We start from the raw sequence: 18,823 nt of genomic DNA, 5'->3' as shown, positions 1-18,823 counted from the left end.
GGGCATCTGGGTGGCTCAGTCGGTTAAAGCAGACCTGTCTTCAGCTCAGGTCATGATCCCTGGGTCCTGAGATTGAGCCCCACCATCGGGCTCCCTACTCATTGGGGAACCTTCTTCTCCCTCTCCCTCTGCTGCTCCCCTTGCTTTGCTCTCTCTCTCCATCAAATACATAAATAAAATCTCAAAACAAATAAATAAATGGAGCAAAATTGAAAGCTGTACTTAATATTTTTAGATCACAGAGGAAGCTCTGAAGCAGGGCTAGCATGACCACAGAACTATAGGACTTGTGATTGTAGTCCAACACCTGCCGGCTTAGTCAGCTGATCTCCCAGGTTGTGCCTTCGGTGATGGGTTTGCCCCATATGGTCACTGGCTGTCTTGCAGCTGCTATGTGCCCCTTAATTCCATTCTGGAGCCAAGATCTAACCATTCAGAAGAATGCAGGGCTGCAGGAGCTTGTACCATCCCTAGTTCAGTTCCCTGCCCCTTGCCTTAATGCTGAATGACCTCAGACACCCAGATCTGGGATGCCAAGAGGGAGCGCTTCTGGGCACCTCCACAAGTTCCAGTAGATGCCTTGACCCACTTAAGTCTGCACCTGATTCTGCTGACAGGTGAGAGGAAGGATGGGCAGAGCCAGGCAGATTTTCCTCAGGAAACACATGATGATTATGCCTGTGAGGTTAGGACCCCACCACATCAGCCTGTTTATAACCAAAGAGATGGTACAAAGTGAAGCAAATTCCAAAAACTGGTCAGAAAATCAGTAGACCACTCTGAGCAGGTGCTCTTTTGCTACAAATTAATCATGATAGACAAGATGGTAATTATCAACATAATAATCATCTCCTAGAATTCAGAGAATCGATTTTGCTGCCAGCAAGGTGAGCAGTCGGGGTTGGCAGCACTGGAGCAGAAGCAGCTGGTGCGGAAGAAGCAGCACTGCCTAATCGGTAGTCATCCGATTCTGCAAGGAGACACGGGTGTTTTCTGAATAATAGAACTGAAGTTTTGGAGTTTGCGCATTCATATGTGATTTTTAGTAAAATAGGCAAGATGATCATGACTCCTGAACCAAGAAATCATTATCAATATCCTTTTTCTACCGGTAAAAACATCTCAGGTAATGGCAATATGCCAGACCCATGTCACACTCTCCTGTGCCTCTTCTAGGCTCTACAAGCTGTGTGAGCCGCCTCCCCCCATGGGAGAAGAATAAAGAGAATCCCCCAAGGAACCAGGCAAGCAGAAGCTTCTGAACACCAGACAGAGGACATGCTGGCTACATATTCTCCATTCAAGATAAAGAAATGACTTTTTTTGTCTCAAAATCCTTCACCATGGAGTAAATAACCAGTGTTCAACTTGTACTTGTTCAACTTGTTTGTGCTGGCAACAGATCAGAGGTCATTCAGACAATTCGAAGCTTCACAAACTAATCTCTGTATGTATTGACACTAACTATTCATTTTTAGGGTAAAATTCATCCCTGGAGTTGATGAAAAAAAAGTCAGAGAACAAATGAACGATTGTGCCTCCTCTCCCATTGATTAAAATTATGTTATTGTGTTTGTTTTCATCTTCTCTAAATGGATCATGTAATATTTCCACTTGAAGAAGTCTTTCACTGAAGACACACGGACACACTTTCCAAATCCTGCTACAGAAATGTTACAGACAATAGAGACTGGGTTCTGTCATAGGTATTCAGTACCTCACCTGCATCAGAAAAGTAGTTCGTATGGGGAAGGTGAAGAGCATGCTTTACTGTTTCTCATAAGGGTTTATTTCTCAGTAAAAGAGAAGACAGCTGACTGAGGCTTCTACCAAGACTTCCTTCCAGACCCTTAGAAGTATCTCTTGTGCTGATGGACAGTTCCAGCATGCTGGTGGTGTCCTTGCTTCCTGAAATGGCAGGGCTTCCTTGGCCATGCGCACTGGGGCTCCGCCACAGGTGGCCAGGGGTGGGGAGCAGCAGCGGTCTGAGAGGTGTGGGGGGGGGAGGGGAACAGTAGGGTAAAGGAGAAAATTTAAGCCCATTAAAAAATTCAACCTGTAACTTAGAAAGATACCTAAAATCCTTACTTTATTAAGGCTTTCATATGAGATGTGAGACTCAGAATATACCATGCTGAGTATTTTTCTATCAAGGTATGTGTATAACATGAAAATAAAGCTTTATTTGTGGAATTTTAAAAGGAGTAGTAGCGACCTTGATAACATATGGAAGCACAAGGTATATTCCACTTTCTTTCTAAAGTATGTGTAATATTTATCATCTCTGTGTTGATAAAATAACATTGTTTTTAACATAATGAATACATGGTATTGATTTTTGAGTCTATAATTTTCAAAGCAATTAAAATGCCCTCACTGTGATTGTGCTAATTATATGGATTTAGACTAATTTAGTATGTGAAATGCTTTTCATAACTAAAGTATACACAGACCGTTATTAAATTTTAATTTATGAAATTTGATTATGATTTTCAAATGATCATTAAAAACCTTCACCACTAGCAGTTGCGTATTGAATAACAAAAATACCATGTTACACATGTATGAGGTGTTCATTCATATACTGGTCAAGCTGATAAAAATTGTTCTTTGGCACAGAAACACTTAAGATTTTTGCAGTACATCCCTATATAAAATGAGAAATAAAGAAACAAACTCCAAAGGTTTCAAAGAAAAAGTTGAATGCTTTGAATTTAATGAGGATATGACCCTTAACACAAATATCTATAGTAAGCATATCTGAAATTCCAGGGATTTAACATTCTTGACATTGTTAACAACTGATCCTGAAGGTCCATGGCATTAGTATTTCATGATTTTCCTGTGCTGAGAAATTGATGACATTCCATGCAGGCTAATGAAGGAGCAAAACTGATCAACTAGGTAGTATTTTTCATAATGTCACTACTGTTTTCTAATCCCCATCCTGGATGCCTTATTTCTCATTAGAAGGATGAAGAGGTCACTTAAACACTTCAGTCATACTTTGCTATGTTTCATGGGGGAAATTATCTGCTATTATGGTATGTATAAATTAGCATATTTTTAAGGATATAATCTCTAATGGAATGTGCTTAATTTTTAACGGTTAAATGTAGTGTAAGTGTACCATCGATCAGAGTGCTTGCTACTTATTAAAGGCTCAAAAGTTACTAATGCTTTATATTATCATCAGCCACTGTCATGTTTTATTATAATGAAAATTGTAGCTAACATTTAAGTAATTACTGTGTGCCAAGCAATACTTCCAAGTGATTTACCCCTATTTTGTTGTTATTGCTTCACTAATCCTCACAATGATTTGGGGTAGTACTCTTTTCATCACCCCCATTGTGATGAGGAACTGAAGCACAGAAGGGCCCAGTGATTCTCCCAAGGCCACCTGACAAGTGGTAGAGAAGCAGGATTTAAACCCAGGAAGTCTGCCTTCTTAACACATTATGCTGCTTCTTCTTATTCGTAGAAGAACTGTTGTAATATTACCAATAATTTGTTAGTAAATTTGGAGATATGTAGCATGTGTTGCCATTAAATTATAGACACTTTACATTGAGGGAAAAATGAGTGGAGATACGTAAAATGCCTTTCATATGTAAAAATCATAGGACTTCTTAGACAATTTTACCGTTCTGGATACACGTTTTGAGGCAATGCGGTGCTGTTGCAATCTGAAAAAATAGATTCCTCGTAATTGAAGATAACAGTTTTAGATATGTTTTGAAAGTCTGGAGAAGTATATTATATAAAATTTGATTCCAAAACAGCGGTAACAATAAAAAATGTCCAATGAATGAATGAATGAAGACAGTTTTTCAATGCTATAATGTACCTCCATGTGACATTGGACATTTAACTGGCCTTCAGTTTTTAGGATGGGTTTACTTAATGTTCACATAGTCCTCTACCTAACTGCTCACGCGCTCTCCTACAACTCCTATAAACCTTACTAACGCCTACCAACAGTTCTTCCAAGTACAGTGTTTGGACATTTCCCTCTCTTCCCCTAAAAGTAAAGATCGTGCGAACAAATTTTGGTTCTTAACATAGGATTGCTAACCAGTAATCCATCGTCAATACATCTTAAATATTCCACCATATCTTATAAGGTTACTAATATTAAATATTACAAAACAAATATAATATTAACAATGAGCAATTTGAAGAGACTAGAATTCTACATCTATTTCCATTACTGTATAACGAGAAAGAAGGAAGGAAAGAAACAAAGAATTCCTGTATAGGTTTTATTTATATTGGATATATAAAGTCATATTTAGAAGGTAAGCTTTATTTTATGAGCCAATATCCTCATCTGAAGAGTCTCACACTATTTTCTGTCTCTTTAAATCACATTCTTTCAGTGGCTTCAGTTCCCTATGCATTCGGTTGTCACTCTTCTTGCAGTAACAAGGTTTAATTTAAAAACAGGCTAATGTCTTATGATTTTATAATATATATGATATTATAATGATACTGGTTCTGACTCAATTGATTTAAATTTTGTGATAGCTAACTAAATTCAGTATGAAATGAAATTATCCTTGGTACTAGCTAGAAAAGTCAAGACAATGAATAGGCAAAAAAAAAAAAAAAAAAAAATCCTGAGGGATGCATTAACTAATTTAAAAAAATAAAACTATTTTGAGGGCACCTGGCTGGCTCAGTCAATAGAGTTACTCTTGATCTTAGGATTATGAGTTCAAGCCCCACATTGGGTGTAGAGATTACTTAAAAAATAAAATCTCGTAAAAAAGAAAGACTAATTTCAACCCTCCACGCAATATAGTTTTTTGGAAAAAAATAGTATTTAGGGAGTTGAGAGTTACTCTACGTATTTGATAATAATGCATTCATATTTAAAGTACTAACGTATTCCTTGATTAGTTCATATAGATATTTTCCTATGTAGCATGATTTGGGACAGATTACAGGGCATATTTTTATGCACCTATATTTCTTTAAAAAACATAATATTGAAGTTTAAAATGAATAACCCTACTTTAAGTCATTCTACTTTGCATTTTACTTTAAAGGTTATTTTCAGATTTTCTTCAATAGTGGTATTTACTAATATGGAAACTAATGTTTTGTATGATTAAATTGCTTCTGAATTTTTGGAAACTATGTTTAATTCTTAAAGAATTATTTTTAAGTGAATTAATATACTAAATTATAGTTTAATTACTTTCCTGAAGCCAGTGATAGTGATTTCATGTGTATGCATGTGTGTGTACACATATGTATATGTATCATGTGTATATGCACACACATACACAAATAAACATATATACCAATTTGCTGAATGAATTGTCAGTTGTTCTGCTTAAGTATAAAGGCAAAAGCTTTTGAAATGGTTTAGAATGATCTGAAGTTCGATTAAGAAAAATATTCTGTATGCTATCAGATTTTTGAAGTTTCAGTGATAAATCTCAGAAATGTGTCACCCTACATGAAGCAGAAGAGGTGGGGAAAAGTTATGAGAGGGTCTGCCCAATACAGGGCTCAGGCTATCCTTGTACGTATAGTGGTTGCAATCTTCCTATGTGCTGTAATTCTGTAATTGTTATTACATTTAGTCTTTGGTTTTAAATTTTTCTTACTACTTCAGGCCTTTGCTTTTAACGGTGATCTCAGCATTCCCATCGCCACGTTGCGCACACATGGAAGGTTGTAAAAGTACAGCCTATGCATTCTCTCACTACAGCATACTTCACTCAGGATAGCTTGCTTTTCTCACTGAGAAGAGACATTTGAAGTCTACTAAGATAGAGTTAGAGATCCTATATCTCTATAGACATTTTTATATACATATATTTGCTACTTTTTTGTTTTTGTGATTATACATTATAGAAATCACTTGGATTCTCATGTCTTGTTTTGGATGAAGAGATGAAATACGGAGTTCTTCAATATATTGAATGTTCTGTAGACTTCAGATTTGTCTAAATATATAGTACGCATACCTGGCAGGCCACCTTTTGATGACTGACAATAGTTTCCCACTCAGTTTGGCATCAATTTACCTAACTTTGCCTTCCAGAAGAAGTAGCTGGTTAAGAACAAAATTGTTGAATTTTCAAGTGATATTTCTACTAGAAATAGAAAGCTTTGGACAGTTTTACATGCAAATAACAGAATAAATACCCACTCATGTATTCGTTCCACAAATATGTTTGAGAATTCACTGTGTACAAGGCTTAGCCAGTGGGTCTCTTTTTTTGTGTTGGATGTGTTTGGTTCAAAAACCTTCTCAATATCTCTTTTGTGTTAATGGCTGCTTGTGTCTTTTACTTGAAATGACATTATCTGTAATGCAAACCTATTCTAATACCTTGTAGGTATATATACTGTATGAAATCAAGAATACTAAGTTGGAAAAATGCTTTAGAAAGCATACATTTAAATTTGAATTATCTAATGCCTCAAGCAAATTTCTTAGAGTTTCAGATGAATATATATTTTTGTAACTGCCAAGTAAATGAGTAGATCATAGCTTTTGCTTAAAAAATATTTTTATAAGTATTCAGTTGAGAGTTAGTTACTTTATGTATTTGGATATAATTTACATTTCAGTATTTTAAATAGTATTTTAAATAGTATTCATTATTTTAAAAAGTATTTTACTATTATTTTACTATTTTAAATAGTAAAATATCAAATTTGTTCTATAAATAGTAATACTTTTGAAAATATTCGTATTTAACATTGTATAACAGCCAAAATGTAGCAATAAATTTCACCTGAGTGTGTTATTATAAGCAGTCAATTTTTACTTTGTAAAAGATACATGTAACATAGTTTCATTCAGGACTTTGTGAATGGTTAAAATGATCCAAGTGCATTATGTATTTTTATATCATTTAATTTTGTCTGCATAAAAGACTAGAATAGTAGCATTGTATCATTAACATCAATAATAATAAAGAAAATGTAGTAAGACCATTTCAGCTACTTTCCACTTAAATTTTTTTAACCAGTCTTTATTATGTTCTTACCTGTTTGGGAGACAAAAATCCATGAAACAGAAATTTTCACCCATTAAGAGTTCACAAGCCTGACAGAAGAAACTTGGTACACATATGAAACAAATCTACAAACCTGAGCCAACATAAGTTATAGAGACAGTAGCTGCTAGGAAAGGGACAGGAAAAGAAGTTTAATATGGGCACAGCATAGGAAAGGTTCATGGGAGATACAAGACTTGTGCTGTTTCTAGAATTAACTAGCTAATCTTTCAAGATTATTCAGTATATACTATGTATAATACCCAGTCCTAGTTGCTGAGCGTGTTATAAATGCACATAATTCCCAAACTCTGCAGTTAAAGAGTGTGGTGTATCTATTTTATAACAATAGAGCATTATAGGGGCAACTGGCTGGTTCAGTTGACCATACAACCTTGATCTCAGAGTTGTGAGTTAGGGCCCCATGCTGGGGGTGGAGCCTACTTAAAAAAAAAAAAAAGAATCATGAAATCCCAGTGAGGAGTTTGGAAAGCGTGTATGATGTTGATTGTGGAGGCAACCTCCGAAAATTCAAAAGAAATAATCATTGAAGGAAACAAAAATCAATAACTAGACTGTGTTTTTTGGAGATTGCTGGTATTACCTGAGATTGCAAAACTTAATACAGTAATAAGAAGCAAATGGAATCAGCAAGGACAGGTGATTTGTTTTAAAACACCATTCCAGACACTGGTATTCTGGAGATGCTATTAAGATATACATAAAGTATTTTGTGGTGAAAATATGCTTTAAAAACATGAAATTTAACAGGTGTTTTTATCATAGGATTTATCTAACCTTTTATTTAAAAAAAGATTTTATTTATTTATTCATGAGAGACAGAGAGACAGACACAAGCAGAGGGAGAAGCAGGCCCCACTCAGGGAACCTGACGTGGGACTTGATCCCGGGAATCCAGGACCAAACCTTGGGCCTAAGGCAGCACTAAACTGCTGAGCCACCCAGGCTGCCTTCTAACCTTTTAACATACTTGTAAAAAAATCCTTACTTTGGAGGAGAGGGGTGCAATACCGTGTTTTTCGAACTTTCTAGAGGGTAGGATATATTTATAAAAGACTTGTTGTGGTGCTGGGGGGCTCGGTCTGTTGAGATTCTGACTCTTGATTTAGCTCAGGTCATGATCTCAGGGTCGTGGAATTGAGCCTGCCTGGGGCTCGGCATGTAGTCTGCTTGCTCTCTCTTTCTCAAATAAATAGATAAAATCTTTTCAAAAGGTTTATTAGTATTTTCTTGGGATACAAATATTCAGCAAAGCACAATTTGGGGAAAAAATTCTCGAAATTTCATGATAACATGAAGGAGGAAAAAAGGCAAATACATTAATAGGAGATAATGCAACCTTTACCTGATGGGAGTACCACCAAGGCTTACAGGAAGAAATGACAAATATTGACATAAATAAACAGTAACAGTGGATTAGGATTAAAAGCAGGCTGTGATGTTTTATTCTCTCACCATTCATCTATGTTCAGGATATCAAGAGGCAAAGAAGAACTTATTTCATTCAGAAATGCAATCGTCTCCTCTCCTTTCTAACCATTTTAGCCCTGTAAAGTGATCAGATGCTGGAGGAGAGGACACTTTATGATGTCAGTCCTTGGCTCCAGTCAGCCATGTTTTCTGAACTAAATTTGTAATTTGCCAATGGCTACATCCAGGGTGTCTTGAGTTAGATGACTTAAAAATAAAAGATGAATTTTCTCTTCACAAAACGTATTTTAAAATTTGCTAAGTTTAGAGTTCCCCAGACTGGCATTGATTGGACATTTGAACATGACTGGAATGCAGTAATACAAAATATCTCACTGATTGTTGAAAGGAGGGTCTTGATAACACGAATGTCCAAGTCATCTCTAAGATTCCTTGGGATCAGGAATCTTCAGATATAAGTCTGGGCTCCTTCACTATTAATTAGAGAGGATGCATGGGAAGAAGTTTCAGCATAAGACTCTAGAAATTAGCAAGCCATAGAGTTCTTAGACTCTCTGCCCTTGACTCACTATGTTGCTTTTATTTAGGAGTGACCTGTGAACTCCTTGCCAGAAGAGTGATGAAATATATTATTCCAGGGCTGTGCACTCAGAGAAAAAAGGCAGTGATCACCACATGATGTAATAGAGTGCTCTGTTCAGGGCACGTTAGTTCAGAAGGATGAAGACAACTGAGGACATAAAAGATGGACAAAGCGTGAGTAAGGACATGCAGAGATGATTGCCAGGAATATTAGGTCCATTAAAAACTGCTGCTGCTCTCTGTGCCCCCATGTTGACTGTTGAAAATGTTTACCTGAGAAGTTAGACTTTAGGACATTACCTAACTCTAGCAATGAGGGGTCTGGAAACTGTAACTAAACATAGAGAAAATAGGTCTGTTGATGATATGCAAATAGGCTTGTATATGCCCTTTGAAAAACCTATTTGAATTGTATAAAGTATTAGTTGGAAGGTTAGCTATGATAAGCTTTTTTTCCCCTACTTTTTAAAATTGAAATTCACATAACATCAAATCAACCATTGTAAAGGACACAATTGAGTGGCATTTTGCACATTCACAAAGTTGTGTAGTGGCCACCTCTACCCAATTCCAAAACAGTTTCATTACCTCCAGACAAGTTCTTTATTTTATTAAATATTTATTTCAAGATAATCATAGATTCACATTTTTGACAAAGTTGCAAAACCGGTTCAATGGAGGAAGGATAGGCTTTTCAACCAGTGGTGCTAGGACAATTGGACATCATAGACATAAATATGATTCTTGAACCCAACATTACACCTCATACAAAAATTAACTCCAAATAGATCTTGGGCTCAAATGTAAAGTATAAAGTTATAAAGATTTTAGAAAAAAATATAAAAGAAAATTTTCAGGAGCTAGCTATAGAGTTCTTAGTCTTGACGCAAAAAGCATGATCCATAAAAGGAAAAGTTGATAAATGAGAACTTATCAAAATTTAAAACTTTTTTCTATTTTAAGGACTATGTGAAGACAGTGATAAGACAAGTTACAGACTGGGAGAGAATAGTTGCAAACTACATATCTGACAAATTAGTGTCTTAGAGCATGTAAAGAACTCTGCAAATAGCCAGTTGCAAAAGGTTTCCTACTGTATGATTCCATTTACATAGCGTTCTTGAAATGGCATAATTATAGAAATGGAGAACAGATTAGAGGGAAGGAAGGAAGGAAGGAAGTGGGTGTGTCTATTCATAGGCAACAAGAGTGATCTTTGTGATGATGGAGTCTTCTCCCACTTGACAGTATTAATGTTGATTTCCCGGTGGTAGAACTGTCTATTTTTTTTTTAAGATGTTACTTTTCAAGGAAACAGGGTAAATGTTAAATTTCTCTGAATTATTTATCAGAACTGATGTGAATCTACAATGATCTTAACAAAATTTCCTATTAAAAATATAGAATAAGGGCAGCCCGGGTGGCTCAGCAGTTTAGTGCCGCCTTCAGCCCAGGGCATGATCCTGGAGACCCAGGACTGAATCCCACGTCAGGCTCCCTGCATGGAGTCTGCTTCTCCTTTTGCCTGTGTCTCTGCCTCTCTCTCTCTCTCTGTGTATCTCATGAATAAATGAATAAAATCTTTAAAAATATATATAGAATAAGAGGACACCTGGGTAGCTCAGCGGTTGAGCGTCTACCTGCAGCTCAGGGCATGATCCCGGGTCTGGGGATCAAGTCTCACATTAGGCTTCGTGGAAGGAGCCTGCTTCTCCTTCTGCCTATGTCTCTGCCTCTCTCTTTGTGTTTCTCATGAATAAGTAAATAAAATATTTTAAAATATAAATATAGAATGAGTTTTAGATGACTTTCAAATGATAGCTTAAAGGTAGTTTTATTGGGGCATTTGGGTGGCTCATTTGGTTGAGCATCCGACTCTTGATTTCAGCTCAGGTCATGATATCAGCGTCATGATATCAGGCCCCACATTATGCTCCATGCTGAGCATGGATTCTGCTTAAGATTCTCTTTTTCCCTCTTCCTCTGCCTCTGCTCCCCACCCCCACCCCCGCTGGAGCTTTCTCTCTCAAAAAAAAAAAAAAAGAGATTTTTATTAGTAAGGAAAATAAAATCACATTCTGAGATAGAGGCTAATAAACATGATTTTCTTCTTTATTATTCTTTCCTGCCAGCATTCATTCATTCAAAGAGTCAACTGTTCAAATTGAGCACCCACTCTGTGGAGGCATGATGTTGGGATTGAGTATACCCTGTTCACCCTTCAAGGGCCCTTGAGGAGCTCATATTTTATATGTGTGGCAAACTCATGGCCAGATATACAATCTACTACTCTGATTTAGAGGCTCAGTCCAGCCCTTAATAGCTCTGTAACCATGGACAAGTTACTTCTTTGACCCTCAGACTCCCAGAGCTGTAAAACTGTAATAACAATACCACTTACTTCAAAGGGCAGTAGCATGAATTAAATGAAATAGTGGAGGTTAAGAATTTAACACTGAGCTTGGCACCTGGAAACACTCTAATGTTCACTAGATAACAGACTATTAAGTGTTTTTATGAGGTTGAACTAAAATAAAAGTAGGAGGAAAGACTCTGCAGAAATGTTTTCTTCAGACCCATGGCTTATTTGGGGAAGAGAGAGATGAGACTGGAGGGTTTAGCTGCAGTTGGAAAGCATGGTATGCCATGCTAAGGAGTTTGTAGTTTATCTTATGGACAGTGATGAACCTTTTGAGTTTTCAAGCAGGTAGACAAATGAGATTATCAAAAGAGTTAACGTATACAGCAGTGCAGTTAGAAGGCTGTTAATGATGAAAATAGTGTTTCTCAGAGTGGGATTCTCAGGCCACGTGCTCTGAGACTCTCTAGAGTCTCTGGAAGGATTATGTTCAGGGATTTCATTTTAATAAACTTTACAGATGATTCTTTTTGCACTTTTGGGTTTGAGAATCCTGATCTAAAGAGAAGTGATGGAATTCTCAAACAAAATCATATCAGCGATAATAAAGAACAGGAGGAGTTTTGAGAAATATTTAAGGAGTGGATTAGCAAGATTTGTTCATCCATAGGATGTGGGGAAGTAAATTAAAGGAAGGAAGGAAGGATGTTGCCAAAGTTTTTAGCTTGGACAATTGACCTATGGAGAGCTAAGGATAAAATCCTGTAACACTAAAATTTAAGCAAAAGAAAAGATGCTGTGAATTAAATCTGAAAGAAATATTTGAAGTAGTTGCAAGGAGATTCAAGAAAATGGGTGGTCATGGAAGTGAAGAAAATAGAGTTCAAAGAGGGAACTGTCAAATGATTCAGGGATCACAAGTATGATGAGAAATAAAAAGGGCATTTGGACCTTGAGTTACTTTTTTTTTTTTTTTTGCCTTTTCTTTGTCTTTAGTTGCAAACATCTTAAAAGCTTGTTTGGGGGCAGTCCGGGTGGTTCAGTGGTTTAGCACTGACTTCAGCCCATGGCGTGATCCTGGGGACCAGGGATCAAGTCCCACGGAGCCTGCTTCTCCCTCTGCCTGTGTCTCTGCCTCTCTCTCTCTCTCTCTCTCTCTCATGAATAAATAAATAAAATCTTAAAAAAAAACTTGTTTGTAAGATCAAAGAGTATATATATATATATATATATATATATATATATATATATATATTAACAATGATCCCGAGAGTGCCTAGTGCCAGCACTGGATGATACCTATATAAGTCCAGTTCCTTCGGTATAAATAATAGAAACCAAAGTGTGACTAATTTTAACACCAAAACAAAACATAAAAAGTGTGAAGCAAAGTTGATAAATGCTGTAGGTAGATATGTGGGGCAAGACCAGTCAGTCCCCAGTGTTCAAATAATGTCATCAGAAATTTCTGATTATCTCACTTTGATTTAGCCCCTTTCTCAACCAGCTCTGCTGTAATAACAGCAGATTGGCCACCAACATCATGAAGCTTTTATTTCACAGTTTACCAATATCAATGAAAGGGAACTTACCAAAAGTTGCAGCAAAACTCCTGCTTGCTTCTGCTCGGTCTAACCAGTCATGTGACTTCCCTTTAACCTAATCAGTAGAGCCAAACAGATGCTGTACTCTCATTGGCAAGGATTGCATTGTCTGTCTCTTGATTAAGAGTAGGAGTTGTCAGAGGATTCCCAAAAGAAAATCAGAGTGATATTATCAGAAGCAGGAATGGAGGGATGCCTGCGTGGCTCAGTGGTTGAGCATCTGCCTTCAGCTCAGGTCATGATCCCAGGATCCCACATCAGGCAACCCACAGGGAGTCTGCTTTCCCCTCTACATATGTCTCTGCCCATGTCTCTGCCTCTCTCTGTGTATCTCTCATGAATAAATAAATAAAATCTTTAAAAAAAAAAAAAAGGAATAGATCCTGGGCAGACATAAACAACAGATGGCCACAGGAGTAGTACTAGAGTATTTATGTGCCAATCTTAATTACATGCTTTATCTTGCTCTGATATGTTCATCAGTGTATTTCCATTTATGAGAATTTCCTGATTTTCTAAACCTAGAACAGGAAACTGGTAGTAGTTATCTTTAAAAGACATGTTTGGTCTAAAGCCAAATTATAGTAGGTTATATACAGACCAGATGAGAACAATGCAACTATAATTTTTTTATATTTTTTTATTTTTTGGTAAAATTGGTAGAAAAGAGGGTGCCTGGGTGTTAGAGTCAGTTGAGCATGGGATTCTTGATTTTGGCTCAGATCATGATCTCCTGGTGCTGAACCAGGAGTCGGCTTGAATCTCTCTCTCTCTTGCTCCCTCCAAAATAAATAAAAATCTTTTTTAAAAATAAAAGTGAATTGGGCAGCCTGGGTGGCTCAGCTGTTTAGCACCACCTTCAGCTCAGGTCGTGACCCCGGGGTCCCGGGATCGAGTCCCACATCGGGCTCCCTGCATGGAGCCTGCTTCTCCCTCTGCCTGTGTCTCTGCTGTGCCCTCCCTCTCTCTCTCTCTCTGTGTCTCTCATGAATATATTTATCTTTAAAAATATAAAATCTTTAAAAAAGTAAAATAAAATAAAAATAAATTAGTAGAAAAGGAAAAGGAGAGAGCTGGAGCTACAGTTTGAATAAGGGGCTGTGTAGGGACACATGGGTGACTCAGTCAGCTGAACCTCTCACCCTTGATTTCAGTTCAGGTCATGATCTCAGGGTTGTAGGATGAAGCCCCAGGTCCGGCTCAGGGCTCAGCATGGAGACTGCTTGTCTATCTCTCTCTGCTCCTCCCCCTGCTTATGCTCATATACTCTCTAAATAAATACATAAAATCTTTTTAAAAGAGAGAGATTGTGCAAAGTGAGTGTTTGTTTGTTTTTTAGCTTATAGGCAAGGGATCAACAGAGAATTACTTCTCTGTTAAGAATGAAAATGCTTAGTTTTTTTTTTTCCTATGTAGCTTTTAGATAAAATGCTTTTCACAATAAGGGTATGTAAATACACATCTCTTGGACTTTTATTTGGCTTTGGCCCTTAGAGACACATTACTCAAGTGAAAGTTTCAGATGTGAGACCTTGGTAGAGACCATGCTTTGTGGGAAAATGGGTTTGGGAGTCCCAGTACATATTTGGCAGATTGATGGTCTGAACACAAGCTCCATACTTGTATCAAAATCCTCTGAATGTTGAAAATGCCAATATAGCTAGCTAAACGATGCAGATTTTTAAATTTAAATTACATGCATTATTGTCCTCAGAATGGAAGTATTCTTAAAAAGTAAACAGGGTAAAGAAAGTCTGGGGCACGCTATTCAGATCTAAACAGTAGCTACAGTGTATAATTCTGAACTTATCCTTGACCATTGATTCTGGGATAGAATAAAAAATCAGAAGCAGAAGTACTAGATGATTATTACCAGGGTGGTAATCACTGCGAAAGATAACAAGTATCAGTGACTTTGAATTTTAACTTTGTAAGTCTGAAATCCAGAAAGAAATGTATCTCGTGCACTCTGAGTAAAAAAAAGATGAAAAGCTATTACACAGTGTTTTCACATCTGACATTATAAATCACAAAGACATGTAAGAGGCATTGCCCACAGCTTTTCTCAAGCCTCCAGGATACATTTCAAGCATCTTTTGGAGTGACTTTAACCCACTGTCACTTTATTCTTCAACCAAAGGAGAAAAGGGAAAAGACTGTTATTAAGTTTCATTTTTCCCAGGACCATTTCATCAAAGTCTATGAGATCACTGAACAGAGTTATCAGCAGCCTGAGCCCAGGGCGACAGACAGCAAATGATGCCAAATTCACCTGTAGGGAAGAGGCAGAGTGAAAGGTTATCAGAAGTATCTTATATTAGCATTTAAATGGACATTGGTTAAGGGAATGGTCAGAACAAGCCAGTTGTTTGAGAAAACTGAAAACATGCAGACTCGATTGCAGCTCCTGCCAATGCTCAAGGGAGTAACGCCATTTGAAATGTTAAAGTTTTGTTTAAAGATTTTATTTATTTATTCATGAGAGACACAGAGAAGGAGGCAGAAGCAGGTTCCTCGCAGGGAACCCGATGCAGGACTCGATCCCAGGACTCCAGGATCACGCCTTGAGCTGAAGGCAGATGCTAAACCACTGAGCCACCCAGGGATCCCGAAATGCTAAAGTTGAATCACACCTCTGTTTCTAAAATCCTGAGTATTATTATGTTAAATGTAGAGACTATGGAAAATGTCAGAAAGGAGATGTATAAAGAGATTTTCTACATCTAAAGCGATAGTGACCTGGCTGATGGGAGGAATGTTGCTGATCCAGGCTGGCGGAGTGTCAGGGTGCCCAGCAGGTGGTAGTAACCCTAGTCTTTTATTTTCTGTATTCTGATGTTTTGACATCTGGGGCCTTAGTGACTCTGGAGGAACTGCCCTCCCTAGGGTTACCCATTTCCCTGAGATAGTAAACCCTCAGCAGCCGGTGTGCTTTTCAAATATAAACAAGCCAGTGGAGAGCCCAGATCTCCAGATCTCCAGCCACCTCCTCAAATCAGGCTCTCATACTCAGAGTCATTATCTCCTGGCCCTAATAACTCCAGGGCCAGGTACCAGACAACTAGGGACAGATTTATGCCACCCCAGAGCCTCCTGAAATTATTTAAGCCAATCCCAACCTGCTTACCCTCCCTCACCTGTTTCTTCCTGTAGAAACCACAATAATGTCTCCTGCTCCCACCTGCCCTCCTTCTCCTCTGCCTCCTGACCTTTCCTGGCACTTCCCCACATGGCCCTGTGTGGCCTGGTAGGCCTCCTGCCTCCCCCCTCCGCTGGGGAATTGTGTGTAAAAAGTATCTTTTTGGTGGTTACCATCTCCAGATCTGTTGGCCTCACCATACCTGAATAATACTAAAACCTACTTTTTTTTTTAAAGATTTATTTATTTATTTATTTATTTATGATAGACATAGAGAGAAGAGAGAGAGAGAGGCAGAGACACAGGAGGAGGGAGAAGCAGGTTCCATGCAGGGAGCCCAATGCGGGACTTGATCCCGGGACTCCAGGATCGCGCCCTGGGACAAAGGCAGGCGCTAAACCGCTGAGCCACCCAGGGATCCCCTAAAACCTACTTTTAAACAGGGATGGAAATATGAGAGGGGACAGGAATAAATTTCTTTTTAGAGTATCTGAAAAGATAAAGTTCTATTGAGTGGTCAGATTGCCCTGAAAACTATTCTGTGATGTTCCTGGGTAAAGACTCATTCACAGCTGCTGAAATGTTCCTCCTTAGGGGCCACCATAGCTCACCAGCATCATCCACTGTGCTTCAGAATTGGCTCTACTGGTTAGGTAGTTACTTATTTTATTTTATTTTATTTTATTTTATTTTATTTTATTTTATTTTATTAAGATTTTATTTATTTATTCAAGAGAGAGAGTGAGAGAGAGAAAGAGAACAAGCACAAGCCTGAGAAGAGGCAGAGGAAATGGGAGAAGCATATCCCCCGCTGAGCAGGGAGCCAGACATGGGGCTCCACCCCAGGACCCTGTGATCACGACCTGAGCTGAAGTCCAACCCTTAACCGACTGAGCCACCCAGGTGCCCCGGTTGTTACTTTTAGTTAGTTGATTGATTATTTTGTTGATAATATGCTCACAGCTATGGGCATAGAACTGGATGTATTTTTTTCCAAGAGGACAAGGACATATTCTCCCTTTAAATCATGTGATAGGTTTGTCTGTATCTGCAGAATAGGTGGCAAGTAGTGGTTCCTAAATCTGGCTCACCAGCAGAATCGCTGATAGAATCAGAAGACATAAATGCACCTTTTTCCAGGCCTCACTCCAGTTTTACTAAGTAATTCTGGTGACCTGCCAGGTTTGGAAACTCAAGTGATATAGCTTAAACCAGCACTTCTTAAATTTTGATGTGTGTATGAATCCCCTGGGAATCTTGTTAAACACAGATTCTGATTCAGTGGTTCTGAGTGGGGCCTGATACTGCATTTCTAGCAAGCTCCCTGGAGCAATAATCACATTTTGAGTAGCAGATTCCAGCACATAATTCACCTCAGGGACCTTATTTTAAAATACAGATTCTTGAGAATTTACTTGGAGGTTCTGATTCAGCAGGGTGGACTGGACCTAGGAGTCACTTCAGATCACTGTATCATATGGTTATTTTATCATTCAGGATATACCAGCCCAAGGAAAAATATCTGAGTGTCACATAAGAGTGGCAATAGGATAACAGAATTTATTTATTTCAAGTGATGCATATTAGCACCTGCTCTGCACCAGCATTGTTCCAGGACCTGGAGCTACCGCGATAAATTAACAGGGATTCTTGTTCCCATGAGGGAGATAGCAAATGAAAAAGTAAACTCCTCAACAGGTAAAACAATCCCAAGGAGTGGTAAGGGCTTTGAACACTATAAAGCCTGGTAAGGAGACAGCGTCCCAGAGAATTGCTGCTGGCAGGATAACAAGAGCCACAGCAGCTGTGATGCTAAGGGGAGTTAGCGGGTGAGGAAAAGAATTTACAAGTCTGGGAATGCTGAAGTATTTTACATGGTTAACCCTGTGTCCTTCTCACACACAACTGATGACAGATCTACTATTCTCTTCATTTTACAGGTGAAGCAACGGAGGTGTACAAAGGTTTAAAAACTGGTCTTTCAAAAATTTTATCAAAATTATATTTTAAAATACACATATAGGGCATCTGGGTCATACAGTCAGTTGAGTGGCCAACTTTTGGTTTTGGTGCAGATCGTGATCTCAGGGTCATGAGATGGAGCCCCAAGTTGGCCTCCGCGCTCTATGCAGAGTCTACTAGGATTCTCTCCCTCCCTCTGCCCCTCCCCACCCCTCACTCTCTCTTTCTCTCAAATATATATATATATATATATATATATATATATATATATATATCTTTAAAAAATATTTTAACAAAAGAAAATAAAAATACACATAAAATTTACCATCTTAACCATTTTTAAGTGTACAGTTCAAAAGTGTTGAGTACATTCACATTGTTCTGCAACCGATCCTCAGCACATCTGAAAAGCTGAAAGTCTGTACCTCTTTTTTTTTAAGATTTTATTTATTTATGAAAGACACACACAGAGAGAGAGAGAGAGAGAGAGAGAGAGGCAGAGACATAGGCAGAAGGAGAAGCAGGCTCCTTGCAGAGAGCCTGACATGGGACTGGATCCCTAGACTCTAGGATCACACCCTGGGCGGAACCGCTGAGCCACCCAGGCATCTCTGAAAGTTTGTACCTCTTAAACTCTAACTCCCTGTCCCTCCTCCCTGGCCCCTGGCAACCTTTGTTCTTCTGCTGCTATGACTTTGAC

The 18,823-nt window shown here is 38.1% G+C and overlaps 1 protein-coding gene across 1 annotated transcript in view; it reads left to right on the top strand.

Annotated features, from left to right (window-relative positions):
* PREX2 (phosphatidylinositol-3,4,5-trisphosphate dependent Rac exchange factor 2) overlaps window positions 1–6,950 on the top strand; it is a 283,936-nt gene extending 276,986 nt beyond the window's left edge. Inside the window, exon 40 of the mRNA XM_055318289.1 lies at window positions 1,177–6,950. Coding sequence (XP_055174264.1) covers window positions 1,177–1,222 — 46 coding nt within the window. The 3' untranslated portion in view covers window positions 1,223–6,950. The remainder of the gene's footprint in view (window positions 1–1,176) is intronic.
* Window positions 6,951–18,823: the final 11,873 nt, after the last annotated feature.

The sequence above is a fragment of the Nyctereutes procyonoides genome, unplaced genomic scaffold (genome assembly GCF_905146905.1).
Source record: "Nyctereutes procyonoides isolate TBG_1078 unplaced genomic scaffold, NYPRO_anot_genome, whole genome shotgun sequence".
NCBI lineage: Eukaryota > Metazoa > Chordata > Mammalia > Carnivora > Canidae > Nyctereutes > Nyctereutes procyonoides.
Note: the sequence above shows the minus strand (reverse complement) of the source record. Positions and strands in the feature narration are given on the sequence as shown.